This window comes from Littorina saxatilis, linkage group LG5 (assembly GCF_037325665.1).
Source record: "Littorina saxatilis isolate snail1 linkage group LG5, US_GU_Lsax_2.0, whole genome shotgun sequence".
NCBI lineage: Eukaryota > Metazoa > Mollusca > Gastropoda > Littorinimorpha > Littorinidae > Littorina > Littorina saxatilis.
This window is the reverse complement of record NC_090249.1, coordinates 5743840-5760172: the sequence shown is the minus strand read 5'-3', so window position 1 is coordinate 5760172 and position 16333 is coordinate 5743840. Positions and strand designations below refer to the sequence as shown.

At 43.9% G+C, this 16333-nt stretch overlaps 1 protein-coding gene across 1 annotated transcript in view; it reads right to left on the bottom strand.

The window, feature by feature from the left end:
- Window positions 1–2513: 2513 nt before the first annotated feature.
- LOC138965984 (uncharacterized) overlaps window positions 2514–16333 on the bottom strand; it is a 194852-nt gene continuing 181032 nt past the window's right edge. Inside the window, exon 2 of the mRNA XM_070338069.1 lies at window positions 2514–8301. Coding sequence (XP_070194170.1) covers window positions 2514–7235 — 4722 coding nt within the window. The 5' untranslated portion in view covers window positions 7236–8301. The remainder of the gene's footprint in view (window positions 8302–16333) is intronic.

The following is a 16333-nucleotide window of genomic DNA, read 5'->3' as shown; positions in this document are numbered from 1 at the left end:
ACGATTATTATCTCACGAGTGTCTCTCTCACGTATGTAGGATAAATAGAGAATACTACATGGCTTGCTGTGTCGTACCAGATTTATACGAGTTGTTTTTTTAAATATTGAACTGCGAGCGAAAGCGAGTAATATCCTACATTATATACTTCTGTGCCAGATCTAACTAAAAGACACCGACAGCGCTATTAGAACTTCAAACCACTTTACTCAATTTGACATTCATTCCTCCGCCATGACACACACTCTCAAACTAGGACAAAGTAGTTCGCCTTTGTTAACACTGTTAAGTTTAATATTGAATGACACGTGACGACTTAACTCCACAAGATTGAGCAATCTTGGGATCACACGCAAACATACACCTCATTCACTAACGCACACCCAAGAAAGTTTACAAGTGGAGACAGACATCACTATGTATAAAAAGACTAAAGGAACCACATGTAACTTATAAGCTTTATATAATAAACACAAATTTATGCACGAAACATCCACACATTTAACGTGTACACTCTACAAATACTACGAAAATTGACAACACATGAATTCACATGAAATTATCCTGGAACTCCAGTCCTAAGCACCCCCCCTATGGTTAAATAGCCTGTTAGTATACGGCGCTCAATAAGGTCGCATCACCAAATTACACGAACACAGACACATGCTTTAACCACGACAGAGTACTTAGCTTTTTCGGGATACACAACGCCCACCAAGGCCTCACATGTCCTTCCCTCCTCAGAAGGCCGCAGCTTCCTGATTCTGACCACCTAGAAAGGTCCCCGACTGCCTAAGCACGTCGAACCCAGCTCCAGTCCTTCGGAGCTGTTCCCCAGATTCCTAGGCATGTAGAGTTGACCAGACTCCTTCCTCATGCTGTCTTCTGGTGGTCCTGCGTACACTCTGGGTGGAATCTACTGGTCGGAGTAACCCACGCCGCTCTTCTTGCGTTGCTGTGAGCCGTAGTCGCCTCCTGACAGCGTCCCAATTGTCCAGATCACAACGCCTTCACGTAAACATACGTCCCTCCTCCGTTCTCTCTCCGGCCAACTGCATGTAAATAAAACAGCACGTTAATACTGCACAATAACATCCCTAGCTACCTGGCGTGTATCGATGGTTGTGTTGGTGTTCATCGGTGATGCAAACCTTTAGCGCATCATACCGATGGACATCAAGATCGAAACTTTACACCAAGTAACCATGTATGGAAAAGGATAATTATTTAATACATTAGCTATACAACGGGGCTTCACAATATAGATTTATAGTTTGCTTAAACCTATAAACTTATTGTATTTATCATGACCAAATACGCCATGTGATATGTTACAAAATACTGGACAAACGTTCACTAAATGTTAGATTGTGGTATCCAACTTTAACATTACATTACGCAACCACAATTGCATGACACAACACCCATATCCCCACATGTATGATAACTCCCCGCGTAATATTACACACTATAATATGAAGGTATAAAACAACATGCTCAATAACATAAGGATACAAAAGTTGTCGGAAAGTAGACCGCCATCTTGTATAAAATGTGATATTCCGTGTAAACGAATATTTAACAGTTATGTGCAAATAATTACACACATATAATTCCACTGTATGTTCACTGCATATCACTTCCAAACATGCATTAATATACATGTAAATCCCGAGGCTCCCTATACGAATAGGTAGTAATGGGCCGGTCGATGTAATTCTCATATTTCCCGTGCACATTCCCACGGACATAAACACGCTTCAAAATCACCGTGTCCCACAATATTACAACACTACTGAAACGTAAACACAAACAAAACAAACATTAGACAAACGACATCTACTCAGCCACAGCAATTCGAAACAATAGTCCATCCGCCAAGTCAATGACAACGCTCACCGTAAAAAACCGCCGGGTGATGGAGTACTCGCGCCCGCCAGTACGTCTGCAACCGTACCGTTGACTCTCTCGGGTAGCACTGAACCAAAACCGTGCTACTTCGCTGACGGGGTGCCAAAGTGTATTCGTACACCGCTGACCCGGCCTATGTTAATTCTTCTCTTACTAAATAGCCTATAGATACGCTATAATATAATTTATGCATTACACTATATTATCTTACCAGGTGAAATGAACATTATTTAATTTGCACGACTGTGCCCAACAAATATTTACAAACTTTCGTTTTCTGCAGCTTGACCTGGTTTGTTCACCGCGCGTTACCGGGTGACTATAGCCCGTTCCACGATTCGGACACACACTTGCAAATACGCGAAGTTACAGGCGTAAAGCATCTCACATCCCACACGCATACATTCTACAATAGTGTTTGGACTCCAATGCTTATGTTGTAAATAACACAATTATTATATACACTCAAACATATAACAATTACATCATCTCGTGTATCTACAAAAAGCCTGTTTAAGCTTCTCCTGCATCTCAAAAACCTCGGGTTGTGACACACCTCCACCACCAGCTCGAACTAACGGTAACCACCAACAGTGAGCACCCTATATATCAAGAGCAACCCGACTCATGAAGTCAGCGTCCACGTTGTTCACTCCTTTGATGGTCTGCACACGGAAAGAATAAGCTTGCAACTGCAGAGCCCATCTCGTCAACCTCCCGTTGTGTGGTCTTACCTGCTGCAGGTACTGCAATGGTTGGTGATCTGTCATCAAAGTGAAATGTTGCCCAAAAAGGTAGGGCTCGAATTTCCTTATCCCCCACACCATTGCAAGGCATTCCTTCTCGATTGTGGAGTAGTTGATTTTCGCAGGAATCAGTTTTTTGCTGGCATAGCTCACTGGTTGCAGGTCACCCTTTTCATCTGCTTGCAGCAGCACCGCGCCTAGTCCCACATCTGATGCATCAGTCCGTAGCACAAATGCTTTCTCGGGGTCAGGCAATCGTACCACAGGTTGGCTGACCAGAGTTTCCTTCAAGCGCTCGAATGCTTCCTGACAAGCCGGTGTCCACTCGATTGCCTCGAACTTCTTTCCCTTGGTCAAGTTCGTCAGTGGTAGGGCAATTTCTGAGAAATGTGGCACGTACCTTCTATAGAAACCGAGCATTCCCAAAAACCTGCGTACTTCCTTCTTTGTTTTGGGTTCCTCCAGTGCTTTGAACTTCTCGATCTTCACCTCCTCTGGCATCATGCATCCCTGTCCCACTTTGTGTCCCAGGTAGACTACTTGTTGGTATCCCAGGAAACACTTCTTCGGTCTGGCTGCCAGATCCGCTGCCGCCATCCGTGTGAGTACAGCCCGCAGAGCCCTCAGGTGTTCGTCCCAGTCCTCGTTGGAGATCAACAAGTCGTCCACAAAGTTGTCCACGTCCGTTCTTCCTAGTGGCTCGAGGAGTTTCCTCATCATCCTGGAGAAAATGGCACCTGCTGTTCTCAACCCAAACGGCATCCGAGTCCATCTAAACTGGCCTTGGGGGGTCGTGAATGCTGTCTTGTCTCGATCTGATTCTTTCACCGGAATTTGCCAATACCCTTTGGTCAAATCCAGTTTGGACAAGTACTTAGCCCGATGTAACTTGGCGAACAGATATTCGACGTCTGGCAGAGGTTCACCGTCAAACCACACAATCTGGTTCAATTTCCTGAAATCCTGGCAGGTTCTCATTTTTCCATCGGGCTTCTTGATCAAGACCAATGGAGCACTATAGGGCGACGCACAAGGCTCTATAACGCCTAGCTTCAACATGTCTTGCACTTCCTTCCTTATGCAATCCATGGCCACGTGAGGCAATGGGTACTGCCTCACTCGCACTGGTGTATCTTCGAGGACGGTGATTTCACATTCCTCAAGATTTGTAGTACGAGGAAGATCGGTGAATTGGTTCTCAAACTCAATCGTCAAATCCCTCAGCTCTTGTTGTTTTTGAGCGGGTAACACGTCATTGATGCTAACATCTTTGGGTCCCTCTCCCGCTTCTAATGGCACTAATGGAATGGTGTTCTGTCCTGCTGAGACTTCAGGCACTTCTTCCAGTTCCTCTTCTTCCAGCACCACTCCTACAACCGCTGGGATCTCTCTCCTCCTGACGTATCTCTTCAAGAGGTTGACGTGGAATAATTTCTTTTTACTCCCCACTTGAATCCGGTAGTCGTTCATGCCGCATCGCTCCTTGATGACGTAAGGTCCACGCCAAGCGATTTCCAGCTTGTTCTTTTTCATTGGAAGAAGCAGCAACACCTCATCTCCTTCCTTGAATTGTCTGTCTTCTGCCTTCCTGTCCGCTGCCCTTGCGTATCGCTCTGTCGCCTTCCCGAGGTTTTCTCTGGCAATCCTGCATGTCTCCTCAACTCGATTCCGCAGGTCCACAACGTACTCGGCAGTGGTTCTCACTTCTTGGTCTGTCTCTTCCTTGGTCCACAGCTTCCGTAATACCTGCATAGGTCCCCTCACAGTTCGCCCATAGAGTAGTTCAAACGGTGAGAATTTTAACGACTCCTGAGGAACTTCCCTATATGCAAACAAACACGCCGGAATGAACCTGTCCCATTCCTTGGGTTGCTCCTGGCAGAGTCGTTTCAGCATCTGTTTCAGCGTACCATTGAAACGTTCAACTAGACCATTGCATTGTGCGTGGTATGGAGTTGTGTACATTCCATGTACTGACATCAGGTTGTACACCTCCTGCATCATTTCGCTCTTGAACTGGGTACCGTTATCTGACAACACTTTTTCAGGTATGCCCACTCTGGTCCAGTTCTCCCACAACGCTTCCGCCACATGTGGTGTATCGATTTTCTTGAGAGGGGTTGCTTCAGGATACCGGGTGGCATAGTCTACTGTTACCAGTATGAAACGGTGTCCTCGGTCTGACGGCGGATGAATCGGCCCTATGATGTCCACCGCTACCTGCTTGAACGGGACATCGATCAACGGCATTCTTTCCAATGGTACTGGCTTCACTTTCCCTTTTGCCGTAGTTCTCTGGCAAGCGTCACATGATGCCACGTATCGTCTGATGTCGGGGCACATACCAGGCCAATAGAATTCTGTCCATATCCTATTCCTGGTTCTCGTTCCCCCTAGGTGTCCTGCCATGGGTGCATCGTGAGCTAATCTCATCACCTCATTCTGGAACTCACTGGGCACCACTAACTGTCGGTGATCCACTCCATCTGCACCTGAGTATTCTCTGTACAACAAAGCTTTACGTATCACGAATCGAACATTCCCGGTTCCTTGTTGACGCCATGGCTTCTTTTCCACCGCCAACTCGCGCACACGTTTTAGGTGTGGATCCTCTTCTTGTGCTTGAGCCATTTCAGCACATGTCCTTTGTGCCAAGGGGACTCCATTAATCTTCAATGTTAGATTCCCTCTCTCGTCTCTCCTTGCTTGTCCTCGTGTCTGAACTGCTGCGCACAAAGATGGAATTACATGTTTCTTTCCGTACACCGGAACTCTCACTTCCTTTCCATTTGGCAGGACCATGTAGTTTCCTATCAATACAGGAATTGCCATATTCTGAATAGCGACAGCTTCCACGTTCCCTACAAACACCGAAGATTCTAACTTCACGATGGCTATGGGAGCCTGTACTGTTCCCTGCTCTTCAAACACTCCTGACACTTCTCTTGTCCTGTTTGTGTACGTAGCCGGGTCGATGAGGTCAGCGCTAACACACAGCATTGGGCTTCCCGTGTCACGTATGGCTACCACTGCCTTCCCGTTCACCCTAACTGTCATGTCGAAAGTTTCTCCCTGAGTACGACGATCACACTTCCCACATAACCCTGAATGGATCTTGTAATTCGCTTCTACCTCCCGCATCAAGAAAACTTCTCTCACTGCAGTCTCCTCCGGTTCTGGACTGATGATAAGGGTTATTCCTGGACAGTTCCTCTTGACATGTCCGAACTTATGACATTTGTGACATTGTATGCCTGTTCCATACATTTCTCCGCCACCCCTCGGCTTCCCCGCTTCCGGGCAATTCCTTATGAAATGATCCCCTCCACATCCGAAACATTTGACAGTACTATCTTTTACCCTTTGTCCCTGGGTAAGTTGCACCTTACTGTCTGTCTTCCCATTGTTTCCTTTATCTTGGTTTTTCCCCCCTTTCTGTGATGAGTCGAAACCAGGACGTGCATCCACGAAACATTGAGCTTGCTCAACTGAATCAGCTACATTGGTGGCTTTGGACTGTCGAATGAACGTAGCGACAGACTGCGGGATGCCAGTAAGCAACTGTTCCAAAAGAACCAGGTCGAAGAGGTCCTTGTAAGTTCGTTGTTTTTCCGCTAGGTCCATCCAACTGTGCAGGTACCGCGTTATCCGGCTCACGTAGGTTGAAAACGTTTCTTCGCTCTTCCTTCTTGCTGCCCTGAACTTCTCTCGGTACGATTCTGCTGTACACCGGAATCCTCTCAGTAACTCTTTCTTCACTAACTGGTAATCTCGAGCGTCCTCCTTCGACATATCCCCAATCAAGGTCGTCGCTTTCACGTTGAGTTTGGTACTCACGCGTCTCGCCCATGTTGTCTGGTCCCAGTCTAACTCCTCTGCGAATCTCTCGAATTTGGTAAGATAAGCTTCTATATCCTCCTTGTTCTCGTCGAATGCAGGAAGTGTTACTTTGGTAGATTCTACCATTCCATCCCTCGCCTTCTGATGAGCTCGTTGATTATTTGCCCTTTGTTCCTCTAATCGTTCTGCGTGCCTCTGTGCTTCATCTTGAAGTTTCTTCATCTCATCGATTCTTTCAGACTCCATTCTTTCCATACGTTGAACTTTGGCCTCCTCAAAGTCACGCTGCTTTTGGGCCTCTTCACGTGCTTCTCCCAGTTTCTTTTCCTCCATCTCACGCTGCTTCTGGGCTATACTCTCCTCGAACTCGCGTTGCTTCTGAGCTTCCACCCGTGCTTCTTCCAGCTTCCTTTCCTCCATCGCCAATTTCTTCTTCTCTAAGCTCAACCTCTCCTTGTTGGCCCGTACGTCCTCTATCTCCTTTATCTTAGCGTCGGCGAATGCTCGAAGACTATCTCCCTTCAACTCCATCTGCGTTCCTAAAGTCATGAACTTCTGGTAGTACGTAATGGACTCCCCTTCTTCACGTCCTGGACTATGTAGAAGCTTCTCTCGAGTTGATTTTGCCTTCCTCATGAGTTCAGATGTAACTAATCCGGTTAAACTATCAGTCGGCACATCCTGTGACCTAAGTCGCCCTGACACCGGAGAATCCACACTATCACCTCCCGTCGCCATTTCAGATGAAAACGCGCTACTTGAAAAAATATTTGCATGCACGCGAAAGGAAAACGCATCAAACTGCGTACCGAAGCCCACCGAGAAATCGGACGAAATCCGCGTAAGTTATTGACATTTGGTTATACTTTACCACAATCAATAGCCACATAGCCTTAGCGTAATACCGGAATGAAACTTTACTTTAACCGAATCCGAATATAGAATACATGCGTATTTGCTAGTTCGATCTGCTTCAGTGGCGCCGTCTGACTTTAACGGATGGACTAAAGATGAATCCTTTGTGGCTAAGTAACCCAACACCTCTCAACCGCTGAGAGATGTCCAGTCCCCTCCAACCACCCACGGGATGTCTAAACAGTCACCATATTTCAAATCAAACGGTCACCACTACCTCACACAAACCAACAAACACCACACACAAACTATGCCAACAACACAAACAAACACAACAACAAACAAATTTGGTTCCAAAAAATAAATAACTAAAGGGTCCCAGAGCTTCGCCTCGAAAGCATATCACTCATGGGTCCCCGGCATCTCCACCATTGACACGTGACGACTTAACTCCACAAGATTGAGCAATCTTGGGATCACACGCAAACATACACCTCATTCACTAACGCACACCCAAGAAAGTTTACAAGTGGAGACAGACATCACTATGTATAAAAAGACTAAAGGAACCACATGTAACTTATAAGCTTTATATAATAAACACAAATTTATGCACGAAACATCCACACATTTAACGTGTACACTCTACAAATACTACGAAAATTGACAACACATGAATTCACATGAAATTATCCTGGAACTCCAGTCCTAAGCACCCCCCCTATGGTTAAATAGCCTGTTAGTATACGGCGCTCAATAAGGTCGCATCACCAAATTACACGAACACAGACACATGCTTTAACCACGACAGAGTACTTAGCTTTTTCGGGATACACAACGCCCACCAAGGCCTCACATGTCCTTCCCTCCTCAGAAGGCCGCAGCTTCCTGATTCTGACCACCTAGAAAGGTCCCCGACTGCCTAAGCACGTCGAACCCAGCTCCAGTCCTTCGGAGCTGTTCCCCAGATTCCTAGGCATGTAGAGCTGACCAGACTCCTTCCTCATGCTGTCTTCTGGTGGTCCTGCGTACACTCTGGGTGGAATCTACTGGTCGGAGTAACCCACGCCGCTCTTCTTGCGTTGCTGTGAGCCGTAGTCGCCTCCTGACAGCGTCCCAATTGTCCAGATCACAACGCCTTCACGTAAACATACGTCCCTCCTCCGTTCTCTCTCCGGCCAACTGCATGTAAATAAAACAGCACGTTAATACTGAACAATAACATCCCTAGCTACCTGGCGTGTATCGATGGTTGTGTTAGTGTTCATCGGTGATGCAAACCTTTAGCGCATCATACCGATGGACATCAAGATCGAAACTTTACACCAAGTAACCATGTATGGAAAAGGATAATTATTTAATACATTAGCTATACAACGGGGCTTTACAATATAGATTTATAGTTTGCTTAAACCTATAAACTTATTGTATTTATCATGACCATATACGCCATGTGATATGTTACAAATAACTGGACAAACGTTCACTAAATGTTAGATTGTGGTATCCAACTTTAACATTACATTACGCAACCACAATTGCATGACACAACACCCATATCCCCACATGTATGATAACTCCCCGCGTAATATTACACACTATAATATGAAGGTATAAAACAACATGCTCAATAACATAAGGATACAAAAGTTGTCGGAAAGTAGACCGCCATCTTGTATAAAATGTGATATTCCGTGTAAACGAATATTTAACAGTTATGTGCAAATAATTACACACATATAATTCCACTGTATGTTCACTGCATATCACTTCCAAACATGCATTAATATACATGTAAATCCCGAGGCTCCCTATACGAATAGGTAGTAATGGGCCGGTCGATGTAATTCTCATATTTCCCGTGCACATTCCCACGGACATAAACACGCTTCAAAATCACCGTGTCCCACAATATTACAACACTACTGAAACGTAAACACAAACAAAACAAACATTAGACAAACGACATCTACTCAGCCACAGCAATTCGAAACAATAGTCCACCCGCCAAGTCAATGACAACGCTCACCGTAAAAAACCGCCGGGTGATGGAGTACTCGCGCCCGCCAGTACGTCTGCAACCGTACCGTTGACTCTCTCGGGTAGCACTGAACCAAAACCGTGCTACTTCGCTGACGGGGTGCCAAAGTGTATTCGTACACCGCTGACCCGGCCTATGTTAATTCTTCTCTTACTAAATAGCCTATAGATACGCTATAATATAATTTATGCATTACACTATATTATCTTACCAGGTGAAATGAACATTATTTAATTTGCACGACTGTGCCCAACAAATATTTACAAACTTTCGTTTTCTGCAGCTTGACCTGGTTTGTTCACCGCGCGTTACCGGGTGACTATAGCCCGTTCCACGATTCGGACACATACTTGCAAATACGCGAAGTTACAGGCGTAAAGCATCTCACATCCCACACGCATACATTCTACAATAGTGTTTGGACTCCAATGCTTATGTTGTAAATAACACAATTATTATATACACTCAAACATATAACAATTACATCATCTCGTGTATCTACAAAAAGCCTGTTTAAGCTTCTCCTGCATCTCAAAAACCTCGGGTTGTGACATTGAACATTGATGAAATAAATTCGAAGAACGAAATCATGGTCACTTCAAAATATACCAGATAAAAAGAAATGCAGTGGCCACAGGATAAAAGAAACCAAATGGAACAACAACAGCAAAGCATATCCTTCCGCGATAGGATGACAGTCAAGTCGGAGCCAGGCGAGTCGACAGCTTTCAGATGGTCACTTCTCGGTTTGGTGACTGCACAAATATTGGTTGATGTTGATGGTACCAACGTGCACAGGCCCTGCAAACAGTGTTGTTAGCGTTTGCTGGGATGTGATTGAGGCAGTGGCAGTGGAGATGGCTGGAGTTGAAGTGGCCGATGCGGGCGAAACCAATGTGTCGTCTGCCGACACTGGCGACAGCTTCGAGACCGTTTAGTATTGTGCCAAGATAGCTGCATTATTTTGGTCGGAGGAACGTTATTCTCGGAAAGTTTCTGCACTAGGAACTTGCGTGCAGAGTGGTTGGTGTAGATCTACCTCGGGTTGATGATCCCAGCTTTTCTGCACATGTTTTTCATGGTTGCTGACAACTTGTTGACGCCGACAGGTTGGCGCTTGAACCATGGAAATTCTTCAGATGCAACTTTTGTGTTTGTTGCACAATAGAAGGGGGAACTTGTCTCGGAGTAACCTTTTGGTCGGAGAGCTGCGTATGTTTTGTAAACTGCGACAGGGCAGCGCTCATCGTTCGACGCCCAAGCTTTCGGACAGACATCACGCACAGACTTTGGATTGTCGCCCTGGCATGTTTTGGATCAATTGTCTTTCGCAAAATTGGAGATATTCTCTGCCATTACTGTCTTCATGTAAGGACACGTCTCCCCACTGCATGTGCCTGTGAGGAGTCACGCTCGGCTGCGCAGATCAAAGTTGACTGTGTTTTGCCACCACAGAGTATTCAGGATTGCTTCTGGATCTGCGACTCGGAGCTGTTTTGTCTGCCACAGCTTGTCAACATCTTCATGTTTCAGCGGTTGACCCCTGTTAGGTAAGTTGCCACAATTAACCTTCCTGTTTAACAATCTTCTGCTTTGTCTTCACGACTTCTCTCAGTTAACGGATGCACAGTACGTTTTAGACTTCAATTGTCGATGGATGCTGCTAAGAAGGCCCCTCAGCGTGGATGGTTTATACTCTTTGCCATCCGGGTTTTTCAAACTCATGAAAAAAGAGCAGAGAATTTTGCATACTCCTTGTGGTTGGATGGTGCTAATCACGCCTAATGTTTCTTTTGTCCCCGTGTTTCGCCATAAACGTCGATAGGCGACGTATATCGTAAACCGTTTTTCGGAGAGTGTTCTTGTTCTTGTTTGTCTGAACGAATGAGTCTATTGGAGAAAAATCATAAATCATGGATGACTCACTCTTTTCTTCATCGACTTTGTCATTCGCGTCATCACCAAACATGTCTTCGAACAGCTCATCACTCAAAAATTCGTTCAGTGTTGACAAATCGGTTTTCGTGACAGTTGCCATTTTGTTGCAAAAGTAGTTCTTCGTGAATGTGTAATTACTAATTTACATAGCTTGACCTTCCGGTTGATCCCATGTACTACTAATTTACATAGCTTGACCTTCCGGTTGACCTCATTTACATGATAAACACACGTGTGATTTGAACGATTATTATCTCACGAGTGTCTCTCTCACGTATGTAGGATAAAAAAAACGTTTCACTTCATTCATTCCTGAACACGCATTGAAGCATCAAAACAAGTCTCGCGGTCACTTTCAAGAGCGATACCATACTGAATTACACCAATATCTGTCCGGTACCTGTCACAAAAGGGAGGAAACAGACAATCACGTGTGGATTGCAATCTGCCTCATACCGGAAATGAAGAGTATTTGTTAAAGTTGCCAGAGCAATTTCCATTAGCGTGACTCGCACAATATACAGCGACACGTCTTGTCGCGCTCAATTTTGCTTTTAGAGAGGACACCGAACCCCGGAGAAAAAGAGAGAACACCAAACATGGGAGAGAAAGAGAACACTTAGCACAAGAGCAAATCAGTTCTTCTTGGGCCGCGAAATACAAACATTTCTTTTACAGATGCACTGTGGTAATGTTAAAGGGTTATATATAACCTAACAAAAAGGCCCCCAGATCGCTTCAAAAGTTATACACGTACCATAAGATTCTGTGGTACAAAAAATGCTGCCGCGCAGAACAACTGCCAACAGTTTGCAAAAGCAAGTGTTTTAAAAGCTTAATTAAATGCAGGGCCGGACCAAATGAGTTGTAAGGGGGGGGGGGGGTCCCTCTTTTTTTTTTGGGGGGGGGGGGGGCAAATCAGCGAAGTGGCGAAGCCACAAGCGCGCGCCTGCGGGGGTCCGGGGGCATGCTCCCCCGGAAAATGTTTGAAAAACGGTTAAAATCTGTGCAATCTGGTGCATTCTGGGCCTTGTTTTGAGGGTTAAGAGCAGCATTGTTTTGGTGCTAAAACTAGTAAAAAAAAACAACACTCAAAGCAAGGTACATGCTTTTTCCAGGGGTGGGGTTCCGGAACCCCTGGGAACCCCCCCCCCCCACCCCCCCCCCCCTGGGTCCGGCCCTGAAATGTCGTAGAATAGTCTAAGGGCACTCGTTTTGAGAGTCGTGTCCCCTTTGTGCACGTGATGCGTCATAGAGGAAGCTAGTAATCTCCCCGCCAGCCGACGCCGGTGGACTACTATTAATTTTGATTTCAACTCCGGAGAGAAGCAGCGCCCTGAAGCGCATTCACTCACTTTGAGTTTAGTCATTGCCATACTTGTGGTGTGTCTTCGAACAAATCATGCCGTGTGCGTCTAGATTAAGGCTATAGTGTATTCCCTAGATTCTTCAAATTCGTCAAATTTGCCAAACATCCCAAACGGTCAGATCATTAGTATCCCTTTAAATACAGAAACTAATGGTAACAGTGTCCGCGACAAGGCTTGGTAGAGCTCGTTTTGCCGTTTAGAGTGGACACCAAACGCCAAGGGAGAGAAAGAGAGATCACCTCGCATGACAGGAAATCAATCACCTCTTGTTGAGGCACGCAATTCTGACATTACTTTTTACAGAGACTCTCTGGCAGTGTTGGATAAACAGCGAAGAGCCTGCAATGTCGCACTACGCACTAAAAGGAAGTTGACACAACGGCAGCGGTAGCAACAGAAACGACAACAAATACAGCAAAGACATGGATAAATAAATAAATGAATGAATAAGGAAATAGATACATGAATTGACATATGAATAAATAATTGAATGAATGAATAAATACATAAATCACTTGAAGAATACATGGATAAAATCAATACGTGAATAAAATAGAAGTAGTAATGTCAAATATCCATTTGAAATGAATATATAGATACAAAAATGCTAAACAATAAACTAAAAGGGATAAAATGGAGCAAAATAAACAGAAAAATACAAAGAATATTGCAAATTTAACAAATGAAAAACATGATGATATATAAGCTGTTGACGAAAATGAAATTAAAGCTTGTAAAACCTTTTACCATAATTAAAAAAAAAGCATAAAATAAATCAGAATTACTTTAATTTCTATTTCCTTAATATCAAATGTTTCCAGTTTGGAATGTTATGGATGGTGGAATGATACAAAGAGTCACCACACTAGACGATGTTCGGAAATAACCGCGAATGAGTAAATACTCTTGCTTATAAACATCTAGGGCTGTTTTCAGTATTGTTGATAACATGTTCTGTTTGATTAAGGGTATTCAGCTGGTATTTCCTTGTTTTCACTACCTATTCTATTCATGTTTTTATTACTTAGTGGAAGAATTTTTCGTAATGTATGTTTGATGGTGTATGCTTTTAATTAAGCGTTGTTGACTATGAATGTAGATGTAAATGCTTGTATAACTGTGTTTTAATTTTAAATGTGTCAAGCGCAAAGAGCATAATTGTAAAGTTATGATGTTGCGCTATATAAATGCTCATTTATTATTATTATTATTATTATTATTATTATTATTATCATATTGAGTCAAAGTTTCTGACTTGACATTATAGACAACTTACTAGCGAGGTGTGTGTGTCAAAAACACGTGGACATGGAGCACGTGTAGAAAGCTTGCCTCACTTAAAGCAAGGGCATTCGCTCTGTCAAAAGCAATAAAAACCCGAAAGAGTTATTGCCCGGGTCGATACTGACACTGAAGCGAAATTACCCTCGGTCGATATATCCACAACATGATTAATTGTTTTTCGTAAACTTTTGTCATAATTGGTCAAAAAGGCAGGCATTTGGGGAAACAGTACCTGCACTTAATTTGATTTAATTAATCGAACCCATTTTCCACTCTTTTTAGTCAAAGACTTTTGAGTAGCCTACAACTGACGAGTTCAGAATTCAACCGGCAGTAGAACAGGTCACAATGCCATGGCCACACGATCAAATGTAAAACTGAGAGCAAAGTACGTTGGGATTCAGGGTTAGGGATCCTAACCCTACAAAAGCTGGACACGATGACCTGGTTTCAATCAACCTTTGTGTGTGTGTGTGTGTGTGTGTGTGTGTGTGTGTGTGTGTGTGTGCGTGTGCGTGTGTGCGTGTGTGTGTGTGTCCCTTTGTCCGTCACACTCTCACACACACACACACGCACGCACACGCACACGCACACGCACACACGCGTGCGCGCTCACACACGACAGACAGTGATCCTGTTGATACCCGTTCCATAAGGGCACTGCCTGGAGTCACGCATTTAGAAATACATTATGTCAGTTTGACAGTATTGTATTACAAAGCTGTCATCGGCGGATTGCATGATTAATTATTCAATAGGATTAATCACATTGCCTTTGATGTTTGAAATATAAGTCCAGAGCCCTATTAAACCCCCTCTTACATCTTCGTTTTGGGAAAAGCATGAAACGAATCTGCGATGGAGAGGTGGGACATTTCAATTATTAATAGCCGAGACAGAAGGCTAGTCGATGAGAGATTCATCTATAAACTAATGTTCCCCAGATTTTACGGAGGCGAGAAGGATTGATTCATTCAGAAAGGTAGGCTGGAATTTCTGCTATCGACTGGTTTTCTTTCTGAGGCGCAAAAAAAGGACAAGTCGCGTAAGGCGAAAATACAACATTTAGTCAAGCTGTCGTACTCACACAATGAAACTGAACGCACTGCATTTTTTTCTCTCGCCAAGACGGTGGCAAAGGCTGTGAAGAGCCAGAATAGCGCGGTAATGGTTGCGCTGAGCAGGATAGTACGCTTTTTTGTATCTCTGTTCTTTTTAACTTTTTGAGCTTGTTTTTAATTCAAATATATTACATCTATGTTTTTGGAATCAGGAACCGACAAAGAATAAGATGAAATTGTTTTTAATCGAGTCGGGAAATTTAATTTTAATCATAATTTTCATACATTTAATTTATTTTCAGAGCTGGTTTTTAATCCAAGTATGACATATTTATATGTTTTTGGAATCAGATAATGATGAAGAATAAGATGAAGTTATTTTTGGATCGTTTTAAATTTGTTTAAATTTAATTACAATTTTAAAATTTTTAATGACCAAACTCATTAATTAATTTCTAAGCCACCAAGCTGAAATGCAATACCAAAGTCCGGCCTTTGTCGAAGATTGCTTGACCAAAATTTCAATCCATTTGATCGAAAAATGAGGGCGTGACAGTGCGACCTCAGCTTTGACAAAAAGCCGGATATGACGTCATCAAAGACATTGATAAAAAAAACGAAAAACACGTCCTGTAAAAAAAGTTTCATGAAGATCGGTCCAGTAGTTTTCTCTACACATACACACAGACACACAGACACAGACACAGACACACACACATACACACACACACACACACATACACCACGACCCTCGTCTTGATTCCCCCTCTATGTTAAAACATTTAGTCAAAACTTGACTAAATGTAAAAACGAAAAAAGTTGTGTTTGAAGACACAGTCCTTCCCTTGGAAATAATTCGACTCACCATCTCAAATCTGGTTAGGCTTTTACACGGGAAATCAGAGCTGCCAACTGTTCCGTTTTCAGCGTAGCATGCTACGTTTCAAGACAAATTGCTACGCTGGTACGCCAAGCTAAGAACTGCTTCGCTCAAAGAAATAAGCACAAGCATGCGACAGTTTGCTCTTTCTTGTCACAGTGAGTACTGGTACTCATGTCTGAGTCTCACTCCGTGTAGCGATCAGGATTTGTGTCATGAAATATTGTCCACACTGCAAAGTAGCACAGCAGACCCTCTCTTTGGCCATTTTGTTTCCTTTTTTAGATACACTTTTTTTTTAAATGTATATGTGACCCTCCACCACGAAATGAGTCGCATGTCACCTCGCGCTGTTCTGCGCTAGGCTTAAAATAGAGGGCCCCAAAGGGGGGGTATCATCACGATCA